We start from the raw sequence: 18,132 nt of genomic DNA on the forward strand, positions 1-18,132 counted from the left end.
TACGTCTGAGTCTGTGCTTTTCTTGTCTCTCCATGTCGAATGTTATTACTGTCATGATCCAGTAGTCAGTACTGGATTTTTAAGGCAGATATTGATATTTGTCAGATATTATAGCCATGCTGGCAGCTCTATGAACCTATGTTAATGAACAGCACTACTTTGAGCTAGTTGCTAACATAATCGCAAATGACAATGGTAACCTGCTGATGTTTGGCAGATTAAGCACCTTAGTTTAGCTGGTTTGCATAATAATGTTTGCTAATCTGGAATAAAAACTAACTCATCTGAGGTTTATAAGAAAAATTATGGTAAAGAGTGAACAAAGACAAAGTTTGATCTAGTGAACGCTAAGTCATTACCAAATTTTATTACGATTCTTCAGAAGGGAAATAATTTCTGTACTAACAAACCAACTATTGTTTTTAGTAACTAAATTTAAGTGATCTTATCAAAAATGTTTACATAATGAATATTGACCGATATATGATCGATATTTTTATCCACGTTAACAGCATGGCTCTTTGTGTCTACTTTTCATGAATCAGTCACCCCCTTCGGCCCAGGCTGAAGCATCCCAATAAGGACTGATAGATCATGTCATGTCCAGTTTGATGCTTGTGTTGATACAGGTGTCCACAGGATGAAGCCATCCCACTTTAGTGATCCTCAGACATCCTCTTGGGGAGAATGGTGTGTGTTTATGGCAATGTTTATGATCTGCACTGTTGTTTTCTTGTTATATATTGACCGACATGTAACACGCTAATAAGCCAGAATTGTGAGATATCAGCCATGGTGAAATATTGGTCGAGCTTCCATCATCACTACACCGCTGCCCTTGAGTAACAATCTCCCACATGCAATATTTGTAATTCATGTTAAATAGGTCAAGAGTTTTGTGCATAGAAATAGAATTTTTTTTCAGCCATTAGTTCAAGAAAGGTTTTTAAAGATGTTCTTGAACATTAAGGACAAACGTACTTTTTGCAGCCCATCTTAAAATTCCCATTTCAAAGATATATGCTATATCTTATTATCAGCTCACTTCTACTCTTACCTTACCTCATTCTGCAGTAAGGTGAAGCTCATAGCAATAGGAAACCAGCAGAAATGAGATACAGACCCAGGCCTGCATATCAGCACTTCTAACTGCACAATGCCTATAGAAAACTCTCTCCTCAGCCTCCAGGGGATGTTGCTCCAGCCTCTCCGCTGTGAACTAGTCAGTCTGGGAACAGTGAAACAGAAACCTTACAGTATGTTACAGGGTATGCACATTTTTTGGGCGCTCAGGTCGTGAATGCTTGTCTTAGCATTGTAAAGACTGACAGTAACCAATCCTCTGAAATGTCATTTCTCAGTTTCACGTTTCAGTGATAATGGAAATCAGTACCAGTAATATCCCAGTGGGTGAAACCTTAAATGTGTTAGCTGTGAGTTGGTATGCCTGCCAACAGATGTCTGAATACCTGATACCGACAGCAAGTCTTCTGGCTACCCAAAGGGACCAATCATTTTCAGCAACCTGTCAGCCTATTATGCTGAATATTCCTCCTGCTTGGTGAAAACAAGCCCCATGTTGCAGAACCAGGTGTAAATTTCTCACACATGCTTCCAGGAAAAGTGCACCATCTTTTCTTGATGCTCTAACTGTAAAACAACAATGACTTTGATGTTAAACCTAAGAACTACTTCTGATGTTTGTTTGTATTTGTGTTTGATTATATTTTTTGTGCCATAATTTTATATTTTTTCTGACACTTTATGATTTTGCAGAACATAGATCATTTGTAACAATTGTGTACAGTGAAATCTCACCAGAATAAACAATTTTATTAATTAAATTACATTAATTTACATTCAACTACAATAAAACATCTGCATTGGTATTAAAAAGGAACTTTGCTATTTTCAACTTGTTTCCGTGTCTAATGGGGACAACTATTCTTGAAATTGATCCAGTATTGACCAAGAGCACTGCATTCGGCCGCATTTAGAGGCCTTTGGGGCACCGTCAATGTACATGCACTAAAAGTGTCTGACAATATTATGGAAAGGATCATCACAAACAGAGATTTATATTAAAGAGCAATATCTTTTTTTGTTTAACCAAAAACAGCTATTATATTGCTGTATTCAAAGCCAGGCTCTATACCGCTGCCTCGATAGGTTCTTTTATGTTATTGTGTGTGTGACACGAAAGTTATTTGAGGGCTGAAAAACTTTCCCTTTAAAAAAAAAACTTAAATTATGGCTGTTAATAAGTAGTCTTTTTAAATATTTCACATTATTTACTGCATGACTCTGGGTATCATCCTCATGAATTAACGATTATTGGTTTAGTTACATTTAATCCTTCATATTCATGACTTTCTGCCTGTGCTTGTAATACTTTGAGGCATTTCATTCATTCAGTTTATATTAATTTAACAGTCAACCTTTTTCCTCTACTGTAGGTGCAAGGGGATCTCTGTTATAGTTTGCTTTGAGCACCATGTAGCCTCCACACCCGTCTGACTTCGTCTTCTGTGGTGTTCAACACACTGAACACATTTACATCCCTTGTCTGGTGAAAGCGCTGCAGAAGTCCCTGGAAAATAGTCACCGGGATGCTAAAGTTGAGGTGTGGGTAGGTCACTTTGGCAGCCAAATCCCTTGTGTTGCTGGACACAATACCTGAAAAAGAGGAAATAAGCATTATATTCTATTAAAAATGCAAATATAAGCAGCACAAAAACAGCAATCACATGTGTACGGCTGCCTTTTCGACACACGTGCTGCAATGTTACAGTGAAGTTTTTTCTGTGGTCATCATATGCCCCCCACTGATCAAAAAGAGTACATGATTTTGTAGGTGCAGGGTTTCTTACCCAGCAGCTCTCCCGAGCATCTCCGCACCACAGCACCTCCGCTGGCCCCTGCTTGTACCGCACAAGTGGTCTGAAGCATGACAGGCTGCTCATTCAAGCTTATTGCTTTGGAGAGGACACCACAGGTCAAGGATGGACCACAGCTCCTACCCAACCCACCGTATCCCACCACAACTACAGAATCACCTGTAGGCAGAGAAAGCAAGCTGGACATCAGTAAAGAAACAGAGATCTCCTCCGACACTCAGTATGAATCTGATGTTACTAAAAACTACAGTTTCCAGTAGACAAGACTAAAATCAAACCTGGATTGAAACTCTGTGCCATTCGAGGGACAACAGCCTCTATGGTGGAGTCTCTGAGCTGCACCAAAGCCAGATCATACGGTGAAGATGCTTTGGTGGAAAACAGCACATCGCCAACAATATCACGGACTCTGTGAGGCAGACATCAGCGAAACAACCAGCAAACATTACAAATTATGTACCGCTTGTGCCAAATCAGTACACACAATGATCAGAGAGGCCCTGAATCCACACAGGTGTGTTCAATTATTCTGGCTCATTGAACCAGAACCACATATTTCAGGAAGCTGTAGGGATGAATTTAACTGTGACACTTTAGGCCATAATCCTACAGGTGTGTGAAAACTTAGAGAAGATGTCAGTCAATAAGTGAAAACACCTGTGGTGCGTAGGGCTTGTACAGGCCAAAAAACTTAAGCCAAAAAACAGTGATCAATCACCTGAAATACCAGTTTGACAATGTTTTACTGAGGTTTGAACTCACACCAATATATTTTTTCATGATGGTTAAATCTGGGGCAACTGGACTGGATGTTTCTGCCTCTCATCCAAAAAGCTTTCAGAGTTCTGTTCAAAACAAATCTACAACCAAGTCCAGTTGCCCCAGATTTATCTTTCTTGAAGAAAGATGACCTGGATGACTGAGAACCTTCAACAGGTCCCCTGGTTTTGTGCATGATGAACATGTGTGATGTGTGTGTGTGTGTGTGTGTGTGTGTGTGTGTGTGTGTGTGTGTGTGTGTGTGTGTGTGTGTGTGTGTTTTCACACTTTAAGGGATTAATACAGTGAACGTGCTGTCACCTGTCCCTGTGATGGAACTTCAGAGTGACCTTCAACTTCCCGTTGACAACGTGCCGGCAGGTTACAACCAGCTGAGAGGTGACAACAACCCCTGAGCCCCAGAGCTGTCCACTGTCCACAAGACACACTGTGGGGTATTTAACAGCTTTTGACTCGTGGGCTGTGGCGGATATGTGGAGAACAACGTCTCCTGAATGGAGCCAAACATCTCTGAGCGGATCTTGAATGTTCAAGCTGCGGATGATGTTCCTGAAGATGGAGTGGATGGAGCAGACAAGAGTGAGGCCTATCCACTCATTCGCTTTCCAACCGAACGGAGACACAATCAGTCCAATGAGACGCACGTTGTCCGAGCCGTTCACCACAAACAAACCTCCGCCCTCTGTGCCTGGCAAACACCGGGCATCGGTGAGAATGACAGCATTGTCCTCTCCGGCGAGGTTACTGATGATACCTCTGCTGAGGGTGCTCATGAAGAGATCCAAGCAGAGGGAACCGAAAGGGGAACCGCATGCAACGACCGGGCGGCCCTTCTGGAGAGCAGAGCTGCTCTGCCACGGCATACTCCCTGAATTTGGGCCGCCGTCTGCCTTGAGCACGGCGAACCAGCTGAGGACCTGGGCATCTCTCATCAGCTCCTCATCCTTTTCGTCGTCATGGAAACGCCACTGGTCAGCCTCTCGGAAAACAGCCCTGAAAGCCTGTTTGAACTCCAGGCAGTTCACGAGCATCAACAACTCGGCTGAAACTTCCCGCTTACTACATGTTGTTTTGTTCCTGGAGGGTGAGAGTGACCCTCCCTGTGCAAGCGGCTGTCTGCTGCTGCTGCTGTCCAGCTCAGGAGGAGGAAAGCTGACAAGGATCTGAAGTGTTTGACTGAAGCTGTGGGGTGACAGGACCCTGCTGCTGTCCGGGCAGAGGAGCTCTTTGTCGGTGATGAAACGTGAAAACGGGACCCCGGAGCAGATCACTGTTCCACTCTGAGGATGGACGACAACACCGCTGCAGCTCACCTGTTTCTTTGCCGAAAACACCTTGACCACACAGCAGCACCTCTCCACCTGCTTCACCTCCATGTCCTCAGCAACTTTACAGCGTGTAGCAACTTTAACACACGGAAAACCCGCACATTAAAAACAGCCAAGAGTCCAGCGGTGACTTAAGGAAACAAACTTCTTTCCTGGGCTCGTACAGCAGACTGACTCCGACTTTAAACTTGTGTTTAAAACGTTTAATCTCTGATTTACTGTAGTGTTTACTAACGCACACTGCGTGCTCTAGCTTCCTGGTTGAATCTCATTGGTCCACGACACCTACCGATACATGTGATTGGTTAGAGTGGCTCCGAGCCAATGGGGAAACAAAGGGGGCGGGATTATAGGTGTTGATACTAATATTAAAATGTTTAGGGATTATTTCAATCAATTAATGACCTGTTTTAATTAACTAACTGTTTTATTGAACTATTATGTGTAAAACTTTGAGTTTAAATGGGGAAAAAGTTCTTAAATTCCCTCAGATTTAGTTTTCTGTAGTCTCAGAAGGTGATTCTTTCCATTAGAAATATTTCATGAATAAAATCATACCATTCTTCAATACTTAATAGGTGGATAGATGAGGCTTAAGCCTAAATTATTTCATTTTAGAAAGCAGCTTAGTAAGTACATGAATCAATCATCAAATGAAGCAGCTCAGTATTTACTCCCATATTGACCTTATTTTTACTTATTTTCAAGAGTCTTTTATGGCATTGTTGTGTTTTTTTGTTTGTTTGTTTGTTTGTTTGTGTTTTTAACATATATTTTGAGATTTTCAGGCTTTATTTGACAGAGATAGCTGAAGAGTGACAGGAAGGCGGGGAATGAGATAGTAGGATAACATGCAGCAAAGGGCCACTCTACCAACTACCAACTGAGCTAAACACCGTCCATGTTTTATTATTTAGTTATTCATTTTATGCAACTCAGTTTCTTGTAATAGTTGTTCTGTGTACAGCTCAGTGTTCATTTATAATATGAGATAGACTTTATTCATCCCACACCAGGGAAATACAATATACATACAATATATGTTTGTTTGTTTTTAAAGTCTCATATTATAGTTGAAATGTAGTTAAATAAATGCCCACTCTACCAGTTAAGCCACCAGGGTGCCCCTATTTATGAGTATTGTTATTATCCATCTTGTATATTGCGAGCTGCTGCAACAAGTGAATTTCCTCAGCGTGGGACCAGTAAAGTCTATTTTGAGATTATATCCTAGAAGTACATTTTTGTTTGCGCACATATATTGGTAATACTTATAATACATTGGAGTTCAGTTTAACTGGTTGCATCAAACTTTTTTCCCATTTTAATTTCATTTTTAAAAACAAGTCAAGCAAGGAAGATTTAAAGGATTGTCAAAAATGTTTATTATGCTCAAACTTCACACGTTTAATAACAATATGACCTACCTTTCGTAACAGATACATTAATTCAGGACTCAATGCTTGATGTAACATAAGGCAAGCCAGATTTTTTTATAGCAAAATATAAATAAGAGCTTATATACAAAATAATGTATAATATTGCACTAAGAGGTAATTCCATGCATATCTTTTGCATGCCATATTTTTAGGCACCGCCCAAGTACTCTCATAATATCACTGCATGTCGTGAGCAGCTACTAATCACAAAGTACTCAAGTCATTTCACAGCAAATAACCGTCATGAAAACAGGTAGTTTGGCTTCCTCACTATGGACAAATAGTTTGTTACATCACCTGGCTGTGCTAATGCAGTTAACATACTGCAATTATTTAACACTGTTCTGTGCTATTCGCTAAAGCTTATCTCAGTAAAACGTCAGTTAATGCACTTGTGGTCACATTTATATGATTGGCCTGTATTGGTTAACCCTTCATTGATTTATTTTTTTTTTTAAACATGCAATCAGAAAAAAACTCTCAATATTCTTGGCTGTAGCAGACTACTGTATTAAAATCTCTCTCATGAATAAATATGGCACCAAATCTCTGCAGCACTTTCCAGAAAAAAACTATTCTGTTCTTGGAAAAAGTTCATGGTAATTCAAGATTCCCAGTAGTCTGAAAGAAGGAGGTTGAATATGAAGATATAACATCAAGGAAGAGTAACTCCAAATACAAAGTGTTAACCAAACTGACATTCACTGTAAGTCTACACCAGCAGCTAAAAATAAACCCGGGTCAGAATCTGGTTCACGGCGATGACATGTTCTATATGGCAGACAGAATTCTCCACAGGCTTTAAGTAAAGGTAGAAACCACACCATGAAGATTATTCTCCACACTCAATCTGAACAATGCAGACAGAAGACTTAATCTTTGACTTGCGGTGGTAGTGACTTCATATAACATATAACTTCTTTGAACACAGGATATATTAACACAAAACACAACTGAAAACACATTTCCTACTGGCACAGTCCTAGGGTATATTTAATCAAACCTCTTTCTACAGCAGGTAGTCTTGTGTGGAACTTGTCTTTGTGTGCACAGGCGGCACTGTAAATCTGGTTAAGGTTATTAAAAAAAGGGTGAATCAGTCAATATACTGGGAGAGCCAGCGGAAACCATCTCCGTATCCTTGTCTCTTCAGCACGCTGCACATGAAAACCTCCATTGGCCTTAAATTCAGCTCTTTCAGTGACACTTTGCCCTGAAACAGACACAGATTTTAATATATTTCACCATGGATTCTGAACATGTACAATCGGTATCTTAAACCTGTAACCCTAAGCATGTTTTACAACAGAGGGTGTATAGTGTGATATTTGTAGGGTGTGGTCTGATTCAATGACATGGATCACTGAGGCAGCCTTTCCAAATGGCTCACTATTCCCTTTGCTCTCTTTTCTCATCTAGTCTTGCTTTTTGCTTTCATGTCTCTTGCCGTGAAACAGCAGGCGGTAAACAAGATTTACACTAACAATGAAAAATTTGCATGATGCCAAATGCTTCTCCACAGCATATTGCCCCCCCACTGCCACTGCGTTTAACAAGAGCAGCAGTGATCTAAGCCTGCGTGCCCTTGGCAAGCCAGATTTGTATTAGAAATTCAAGCGTCACACAGTTTTCAACTATCTCAGCGTGACGGTGGGTGCAATAACGCTTTTCTTCTGTGTTGAAAGGTAGGTAAGTCTGGCCTTGTGAGATTTGTCAGGCTTGTTGTTGTTATCATGCAGTGAAAATGTCCTTGACTGGCCGAAGTCACAAAGCAGAGTAAGGAAGTGTTTCTACTACTTTTATAGATAGATTTAAGCTTTCATTTACATCATGTGTCCATTACCTTTCCAGTTGTATGACCATGAAGACCAAACATTCCTCTGAGTGCATCCTCACTGATGGCCTCTGGACGGTCTATTTTATTCCCCAGGATGAGAACCGGGACGTTTGAGATGGTTTCGTCTGTTAACAGGGCCTGCAGATAAGAAGAGTCATATTATTCACCAAAGAGAGTGACAGCTACAAATAACTGTGTTGTGTATCAATATAAAAGTGGAATAAACATAGTTAACTTACATCCAGTTCAATTTTAGCCTCCGCTAGTCGCTCATGATCAGCACAGTCCACCAGGTACACTATACCGTTTATGGCTGGGAGGTAGTTCTTCCAGATCCTTCGTGCTGCGAGAGCAACACAAGTTCAATATTCACGTAACACTAAGTGCTAGATGCCAGTGCATCAAACAGCATTTTCCTTATTCCCACCTTGTGTGTGTCCTCCGAGGTCAAATGTCGTGAAGGTCATTCCAGCTATGGTCAACTCCTCAGATGCTGAGGACAGAGGGGGAAACATGGACATTAGGTAAGTGATTAAGCAAGACGAACAAGGCTGATTGTCGGATAACATAACAATAACAAATCGCTTGGACGTACTTGGATGTAGCGTTGGCACGTGCTGTCCTAGCCTGTCATCTCTGAGCATGTGCAGTAGAGTTGTTTTTCCAGCATTGTCGAGTCCTAGGAACACTAGCTTGCCCGTCTTCTTGTACAACCCTGATGACAAAGAGTTAAGATAAGACAGATGTATGCACATTGATTGGTATCTTTAAAAAATATAGATAATACACAAAAACAATTGGATTTGGGCTGGAATTTGTGAAATATGCCAGAATGTATAAGGGAATACACTTCTACTGACTCTTACTGAACAACTAAGTGTAGTTTGGAGTCTTGAATTTGCCCTTTTTGGAGATCTGCCTTGAGCTATTCATTAAAATAATAATAATAGAAATACACCCGATACACTTTGTGCTATTTGTGCTTGGTATTTTGTCTGCAGCCTCACAGATTCCTTGACCTCTACAGGGGACAAACAGTTATTCAGACTGAAACATTTATAATGTTTAAACATCTGCTGCTCTGTTTCAATTTCTGTAACACGTGTCATATTTCTGAGACATTTAAAAGAAAACGAGGAAGTTTCCTTTCTGGGAAGTCCTTATTCATGCTTTAAGTCATGAGGGTAATGTTAAATAGCACAATGTTGTTAGCACTGCTGCCAAACAGTGGAATTATTATGGATGACAAAGTTCTGGTGGTTAAGGTGTACAATACTTTACCTAATAGTTGTAAGACACTACTGAAGCTCCTGTAAATCCAGTCAAATATAAAAGACATTTCTCTCGATTGCCTGTGAGAGAGAAAATAAAACTGAAATGATTTATCATGGCACATTAACACAGAAGGTATCACTCAGTGATTTGCCGTTAGACTTAACCAAGTCCTCTCTCTTGTCATAAAAGTAAGTGCCAAATAATATACAACAACATACTGACAAGTGAAGAATAGCTCAGAATTCAATGAATTATTGCAAAAGGACATGGTTGCGTTACTGAATCTAGCACTGAAGCTCATTGTTAATCATTATTCCTGACCCTGGATTACTCTGCTGGTATGTGTAAAGCTCTGTGTAATCGCACAAGCTTTAAAGCACGAAAGTGAAAAAAAAAAAAAGAGGGCGAATAAACTCAGCAGCAAAACAGGCTATAGATGATTTTTAGATGCTGGTATTTTTTCTTTCTGAGAGCTATCACTGAGGCACAGTGATCTTCCTCCTGACTATTTTTATGACAGGTTGTGGCAAGGACACTTGATCTCGGCAGTCACCCCCTGCTTCCCTCACACACACTCACACACACACACACACACACACACACACCTGTCACTCTCTGTGGGACTGGATGTGCTTGTTGCACATTAATGAGGCCTTCAATGACTGAACACTTCACCAAACTGTTGATTACTTGGTCATACAAAGTTTCTGCTGGCTCATTTGTAAACACCAGACTCCATAAATAAAGGATGACATTTAATTTCCACATATATATACAATTATTAGATAACAAAACAGGCACCTTAAACAAACGTTGGTAGTCATGTCATAAATATGTTTTTATTCAAATGTCAAATCCAGAACTCCAGAACAAATATGATTTAACACAATAAAACACAATTCATAGCTGAGCTGATCAGAAATGATTATAGCAGTGAGTTCACCATTACTGGACACGGAGCTAGAAGTATGTGTGACATCAGCTGTCACAGAGTAAACAATGATAAATCTAGTAAACAACATGAGCGCGTGGTGACGTTACAGTAACATTATAATGTCAGCAAAGTGTTTCAGAAGGAGCGCGTGAACTAAAGCAAAGTAAACTTTATGTATGATGTGAAATGTTACCTTGGTCTGCCGAAGTTATGAACTGCCGGTCCGCCGGGTTTTGGTCCAAGTCTGTCCCGTCGACTGACGTCAAGCCCGCAAGTTTGACAGTTCACCGGAAACACGTCATCAGGGTGGCTAATAAAGCGAGAGGGACGCGCGTGCAAGTAATGTTTTTCTTCATTCTTAAAATAAAAATAAAATAAAGAGATATTAAGAGGTTTTACTTTTAAAAAATGGAAATACTACAGCTTGAAAATACTAAAATGTTAGAGGTAAAAAAAAATCAGCAGCAAAAGTACTTTTAAAGAAAAATGTTCTATTTCTAATTAATACACGTCATTTTATTCTAATTATTAATGTATTAATGTGTACATCACGTTTATCTTCCAGCTGGTAAATGTGGAGCTAATTTAAATACATTTTAGATACCCTTATTGACATTTCACTGAAATTATATTATACTACACTGTGCATGTTTTTACTGTATTAATTATATTTACTATTATATATAGTTCTATATATGTGTCATAGATTAATGCTATTTCTCTGAAAAGATTCAGCATGCATATTCGTATTCTTAAAAGGTGTATATAGTGTATTTAACTTTTTATTTTTATTATTTCAAGTATATCTTAGATTTATTTTCTCTTTTATTTTTTATTAGTATTATCTACCTTAGGTATTGTAAGCTGCTGTAACAAGTGAATTTGTCTGGTGTGGGATCAATCAGTTCTATCTTATCTTAACAATGTCTACTTCATACTACATCATATTACTTATCACAATATTTAGTATAATGTTTGCCTTGGAGTGGATTAGAAGTATAGAGCATAAAATACAAAGAAATGCTTAGTAAAGTAAAAGTGCCTACTGTACTTCAATAAATTTACTGAAATTTGAATGTAAGGACCCAAAGGTTGATTTCTAAATATCACAATCCTGTTGAGCGGATTCTATTCACAAATATGTTTATACTTTTATATGCCCTTTAAAATAACATGAAAAAAGTATCCACTTAATTAAATGTATACTTTATTGTTCTTCTCTATGTTGTCCATATAAACTTTGACTGTACCTCACATTTCTATAGTAAGAACGTAAGTAAGAAAATAAAAGAGACACACAAGCCTGACAATTTAACATAATTAAGCACAAGAAATAAAACCCACACACACACATCACAAACGATGATGCAAAAATGTTAAGTGTACATGTAAACATGACTTTGGAAAAAGAAAAGTAATGTGTGGCACTGAACACTAGGTGACAGCATTATAATAACGAGAGTCAGTTCATGAAGAGTGTTTATAAAGATAACAAACAAAACTTTGTGTGATGACAGCAGCAAAAAAAAACAAATCTGTAGAAGACAAGTGTTACACAATTATTTTATTTTCTCAGTGGGAAAAACTAATTACAATTTGATGATAATTTATCCCGAGAAGCTTTATTAAAGCAGCTTAGAGTGTCATACAAGGCAAGTATCTACTCAACACAATACCTGTACTTTATGACAGCACATCTCCAATGAGATCTTTGTTAAATAAGTGAAAATGCATTGGTCAAGACATGATTACTTTGACGTTTCTCTTGCTCTACAACATCTAACCAATATCTCTCTGTCTACAGGAAAACAGCAGAACCCAGACCCCAGATCCCATCACCCAACTGGTTCCTAATGTAAGACCATCTTCAAGTTTGCTGAGATGAGCCTTTCACTCTGCTCCACTCCAACCAGTGTTTGGTTTACTTCTTCTCGTAGTAGAACCATTTTTCTACTGCAAATGAAAACATGACAGTCAATCTCACATCAGAGCAAACAAGCTCAGCAAGAAATGTAATAATCTATAATATTTTTTACAGGAATATGTTTGAAATGTTACCTGATGAGGGTATAGGTTCCTCTTTTCCACATGGGCATGTCTAAAAACAGAGTGAAATATCAACTATGAGAAAAACCTGCTGTTGTACTTTAAAATGTTGCATGAAGTGACAAAACTTTACTTACTTCACCGACAGCAGCTTTAGCCTCATCTACTGAACAGCAGAAAGGGCTCTCACCGGCCGACACGCATGTGTTTTTGCTGTATTGTGCGACACAAAGACACAAAGAAGTAGTCAAGGACAGCCTTTCAGTGTCCATTTGTCCTTAAAGCAACTGTGTGTTTAGCTGTAGCTGAAGCAGTAAGAACAGTGTTTACCAGTTCAGTTCACCGGCATTGGCTGTTTGGGAGATGAGGGCTTTCCAGAAGTTGTGAGTGCTCTTGATTACTTCAGTGGCAAAGTCCTGAAAGACAAAGTCAAGTTTGTATTATCTATCACAATTATGCTACACAGATACATCTGTATATAATTCTATTCTAACTCTAGTTCTTGTGAAGTTTTCAATGCTTTGCACAAAGTTTGACTGCAGTTCCTTTAAAGTGTACTTTCCTCACAACAGAGCAAGTTCACCGTTGGGGAGCAAGCCAACTATGACGAATCAAAAAAGTGCTTAAGATTAATCTCAAACCACTGGTCACAGTACAAATGATTGCTAAGGTGTGTTAGGTGGAAACCTTGTCTTTGAACTCCTCGTTGAAAGCGAAACAGTTCTCTGGTTTCCCATCTGGCACTTTGTACCTCCTGAACCAGTCGACCGTGGCCTCCAGATAACCAGGTTTCAGGCGCTGCACATCACTGATGTCTGAACACAGATAACAAAACAAGTTCAGTAAGACTGATGCAGGACCGCTCACAAACTTGGACAGAGAGAAAAAAAAAGGAGGGCTTAAATAAATTGTGGTGCTTACTATTCAAGTCTTTGGCTTCAGGGTCCTCTACGTTGATTGCAATCACTTTCCAATCAGTCTCGCCCTCATCGATCATGGCCAGGACACCGAGCACCTTCACTTTGATTACCTCCCCACGGGAACACACCTGGAGAGGACATTTCAGTTAGTGGTTCAAATCTGACATTTGTGACAACAAACAATGAGGCTGTGTTGTACCTTGCTGCCGATTTCGCAGACATCAATGGGGTCGTTGTCACCGCAGCAGCCGGTGTCTCCATCTTTGTGTGCAGGATCCTCCCATGTCTGAAACATGACGAAACAAAGCATGCCGGCTGAACTGAGTAAAACTACTAAACAATAAAAAAACAAAAAAACACTGCAGGGCTGGAAATCTTTCAAACAAACAAAAAATCTCACCTGAGGAATGGCTCCATAGTTCCATATGTAGCCCTTATGTGGGAAAACATTGGCAACATATCGCAACTTGCCCTTCTTCACATCTTGCTTTATTGGGTTCAAGAGGTCTTTTGTAGCAATCTGGAAATAAGACATGGCATGATTAGTGCTATTAAAAGTCTGTCACTGATGTTAAAGGGTATTTCTGATGCCTAAATGCAAGAGAGAAACACATTTGAACCCAGGTGCAATAAAATAATTTGCGTGACTCAATCATCTGAAGGTTTACATGTTTTTTACGGGTAAAAAAAATGATATGAGCCTTTCAAAATATGTTAGATAAAATGAGAACATTAAAGCTGCAAAAATCCGATCCAAAAGTTGACGGTGAAAGATTATTGCAACTCATACCTCCATCTTTGCATTTGTCCATCTTGGTACTTCAACAACCATGTGAAAGATGTTCTGTAAGAAACAAGAATCGGACTTCAGGTTATTCTGAATCGGGGTGTACACACAAAGACACAAAGGTTGTCAGTTCTCCTGGAACCTACAGGGTTAATCTGGGTGGGGGGACAGTGAAAGGCAGAGCTTGTCTCTCCCTCATTACCACCAGTGAGGTGCCCTCAAGTGAGGCCCTTAACCCCCCGACTGCTTCAGCTGCCAGTAGATCAGACTGTGTTTATACTGAGCAGCTTCCAGATGTGAATGTGTAACTGTGTGAGTCTGCTTAGGGTCTGAAAAAGAGAGCGCTGCTCTCAGTGAAACACCCCTGAACAAATAAAAGGTGAAAAAAAATACAGTGCTACACTGTGACTCTTACTTAGTTCACGTTTATGTAAACTCTTTCCCATAAATATGATTACTTGTTTCAAAAAGATAAGATTAGAGTAATGCCACTGCAATCACGGCAGATATTGCCACAGCTCTGAGAAAATAGAGTAAAGGCCATTGCCTTCGCAAATAGACTATGACCTTTGCTATCATGGAGAGCTTTACTTAAAACAACTCAATGCCTTTAATTTATATGCTGTAGTTAATTACAACAATACACTTTTATGGCAGCACCGCAGGTGGCCTTTTAACCAGCGGGTAGGTGGGTGAAGGGTACGCACATATTTACATATTTAATTGGGTGAAGATGAACTTACCTGACTCTCATCAGCATATATTGGTATATCATGGAATGGTGAGATGTACTTCCCTTCAGCATTTTCTGTAGGACAAAATTAAACACTGTGAATATTACAGGTATGCTGCTGTTTTCAGTTTCATGTAAAAAAAATTAAATAAAAAATGCTGAGTCATGTTGGAGTAGTGGCAAGTACACAGGTTCATTATCGCAGTGTGCTTTCACTTCTGGCTGAAGGGGTGGATGTAAGTCGTTTGGCAAACACGGATTATGGCTGATGCAGTTTTGATTGTATAGAAACTATTTAACTTTATCGTTCCATATCCAATCTAATACAGTAATAGATCAGGCAGTGCTAGTTTACCTGCCATTAACTTGGATCCTATTACACAGAGACCAGTGCTTACAGTTACTATGATTACTACTACTACTACTACACAGGTTTACTTTACACATATAGCATTATTGTAAAAAGCATGGTGTGCACTGTGAGACTTTTAAAGTCTTTAATTTATATGATACAGACTAGCAGCTTTACATTAATCTAACAGACATGAGATTTGTCTTTATAAATAAAGAAATGTGACTACAATCTATGAGGGAGCTACAATAAATTATAAGAATAAACAACTCCAGGTAACATTTTGTCCAACATCCAATCTTGTCTTATCAATATCAATGTGTTTATTAACGTATCATAATCGTAGAGGGCGTTGTCGCACCCACTGCAAGGTTTTTATTATTTTATACTGGGTGACGCGTTTTGAGCACCTTGCGAGATTTCCCGACATAACCCACTTCCTTCTATGATATAATGGTGTGTGTGGTCGACCATGAAATATATAACGTTACTGTGCATAATGTCAGAAACCAGATCTCCTCACTTGGGACTGATCTTAGCTGGTAAAACCGGCACGACCGGTAACTTTATCAGGCCAACCCTGAGTATTTACGACTATGAAACAAGTGCAGTTTTAGTTACAATCTGCAGAGTAAGAAGGCGATATTTCAACACTGTTACTGAGATGATGAAACTAACCGGCGACTATAAATGAATAAGTGACACGTGGGAAGTTGCCGCCGGCCTGCAGCTTTGTGCACGCACCTCAAAGTAACAAAGTCTGACACAAACAGTCTGCTGTTTCTACTCGGTGTTTACTCACTGAAGAACAGGCGATAGCTCAGGCTGTTCGGGTTTCCCCTCTCTTCCACGGTGAAGCTCATGTTTTAGCAGGTTTGTGCTGCTGTCTGACTCTCGGATGGAGGATGGCGGCGGAAGGAAACGCTGGAGAGTCGGTAACGTAGACACCGCGCATGCGCACTTTGAGACTAATGCCTTCAGGGGCTGTCGGAAATTTCGATATCAAAGTCAAAGTCAACTTTATTATCAATGCTGCTATGTGTACGGGACATACAGAGCATCGAAATTGCGTTTCTCTCTTGTCTAAAACAGTATGGACACAAGTGTAGTAAAAGATGTAAAAAGAAAAGTATATAAAATATATATATATAGTAAAGATGTACAAATCTAAAAAATATATACAGCAAAAGACATCTGTGAGGCAATATGGTTGCTATAAATATAAATATTATATTTATAGCAACCATAGAGCTGTGTCAATATTATAGAGCTGTGTCAACCAAACCTTTATCATGAGGAAAGTAACTTAGTATATTTACTCTAAGTACTGTACATTTGAAGTACAAACACTTTCTGCTACTTTACACTTCAACTGCATCACATATCAGAGAAATATTATAACCCCACTGTACTTTATTATTATTTTATTAGTTGTTGTTTTTTTCCAACCAATTTTTAATTAATTTAATTTTTAACCAACAAATGAGTTGTGATTTTTTTTATTATGCAAACTACTAACCACATTTACCATCTGCAACAGTGTACAAATTCACTAAACTTATAATACAATTTCTATATAATATACATACGTTCTGAAATTGGCCATTCTGCATAATGGGTACTTTTACTTTTGGTACTCAGTTACTACTATATGTTGAGACTAATGCTTTTATACTGTTTCTTTAAATATAAACATTTGAATGCAGGACTTTTACTTAAAACAGACTGAAGAATACTAACAATGAGTATTTCTACAATGTTTGCTACTTCTTCCACTTCTCATGAAAACAGAACTGGAGGAGAGAGAGAGAGAGAGGGAGAGAGAGAGAGAGAGAGAGAGAGAGAGAGAGAGAGTGGTGGTCAGCCTAATCTCAGTTTTTCAGAACTGTTATTTAAAAAATCAATGCAAGCCATTTGAAAATCAATATAGCTGATGCAATGTGCATACTATTGAATGTATTAATAGCACAGAAGTGGCCGCATTGTCACTTGGTTACTTTCCATTTCAAGTACCCCAATGCTTTTCTTCTAATGTAGAAATGTGGAGTGTGTGTGTGTGTGTGTGTGTGTGTGTGTGTGTGTGTGTTATCTCTGAATGAATAAATCAAAGGCCCAGAACAGACTCTTGTAATTAACTGACCATACACTGTTTTGCATCTTTTGCATCTTGTCTTAAATATTTTTTTTTCATATTATTTGATAATGAGAAAATGTGCATTTCTTCCTACATGGACACATGCAGTTCATATCCTCAGACTCAGAAGATTTGTATTATTTAAGCATAACTTAGCTTAACTTATTATTTATATGACCACATGGTTTGGTAACTTCAAGCTCTGATAGCATTGAATTAAACAAGTTATATTGCCTGGAACTATTTATTTGTTTTTAATTAAAGCTATCATAACGAGCAATGGGCGACAGAGCCTTCACTGTAGCTGCCCCCTCCCTCAGGAACTCTCTCCCCAAACACATCTGTTTGCTTTTAGTGTAATGTTTGATGTTGTTTTGCTTTGATTTTTCTTTTATGTAAAGTGTCTTTGAGTTTTCAGAAAAGTATTTTATAAATAAAATGTATTATTATTAACTAAGTCCCATTTAAATCAATTTTAACCTGACAGTGACACTACAGAGCCTATGATGACACATGCCGTGGCTTGAGCCTTTGCATCAGGTCAGATTGACTGAGCTGCTGTGCACAAATAGCACAACTATCTGCAAATATAACAAGAAAAGATTCAGAGAAATGTGCCTAAATCAATCTTTATTGTCATTTCAAGACAATAAAACCCACTTGACTTGAC

The 18,132-nt window shown here is 38.9% G+C and overlaps 3 protein-coding genes across 3 annotated transcripts; all 3 read right to left on the minus strand.

Moving 5' to 3' along the window:
• Window positions 1–1,814: 1,814 nt before the first annotated feature.
• Window positions 1,815–5,270, minus strand: tysnd1 (trypsin like peroxisomal matrix peptidase 1). The gene is made up of 4 exons (XM_010745363.3): window positions 3,978–5,270; window positions 3,176–3,306; window positions 2,871–3,056; window positions 1,815–2,676 (listed from the first exon to the last, which is right to left on the minus strand). The coding sequence occupies exons 1-4, from the start codon at window positions 5,051–5,053 to the stop codon at window positions 2,474–2,476; spliced, it is 1,596 nt and encodes a 531-aa protein (XP_010743665.3). The 5' UTR covers window positions 5,054–5,270; the 3' UTR covers window positions 1,815–2,473.
• A 1,103-nt stretch (window positions 5,271–6,373) lies between these two features.
• On the minus strand, window positions 6,374–10,816 carry sar1ab (secretion associated, Ras related GTPase 1Ab). The gene is made up of 7 exons (XM_010745375.3): window positions 10,684–10,816; window positions 9,563–9,633; window positions 8,877–8,996; window positions 8,709–8,774; window positions 8,521–8,624; window positions 8,288–8,419; window positions 6,374–7,657 (listed from the first exon to the last, which is right to left on the minus strand). The coding sequence occupies exons 2-7, from the start codon at window positions 9,618–9,620 to the stop codon at window positions 7,541–7,543; spliced, it is 597 nt and encodes a 198-aa protein (XP_010743677.1). The 5' UTR covers window positions 9,621–9,633; window positions 10,684–10,816; the 3' UTR covers window positions 6,374–7,540.
• A 1,212-nt stretch (window positions 10,817–12,028) lies between these two features.
• ppa1b (inorganic pyrophosphatase 1b) lies at window positions 12,029–16,282 on the minus strand. Its single transcript, XM_010745386.3, has 11 exons — window positions 16,131–16,282; window positions 14,987–15,051; window positions 14,247–14,300; window positions 13,857–13,976; window positions 13,656–13,742; window positions 13,458–13,584; window positions 13,224–13,351; window positions 12,867–12,952; window positions 12,674–12,749; window positions 12,549–12,588; window positions 12,029–12,443 (listed from the first exon to the last, which is right to left on the minus strand). The coding sequence occupies exons 1-11, from the start codon at window positions 16,189–16,191 to the stop codon at window positions 12,412–12,414; spliced, it is 876 nt and encodes a 291-aa protein (XP_010743688.2). The 5' UTR covers window positions 16,192–16,282; the 3' UTR covers window positions 12,029–12,411.
• Window positions 16,283–18,132: the final 1,850 nt, after the last annotated feature.

This window comes from Larimichthys crocea, chromosome III (genome assembly GCF_000972845.2).
Source record: "Larimichthys crocea isolate SSNF chromosome III, L_crocea_2.0, whole genome shotgun sequence".
Taxonomy (NCBI): Eukaryota; Metazoa; Chordata; class Actinopteri; family Sciaenidae; genus Larimichthys; species Larimichthys crocea.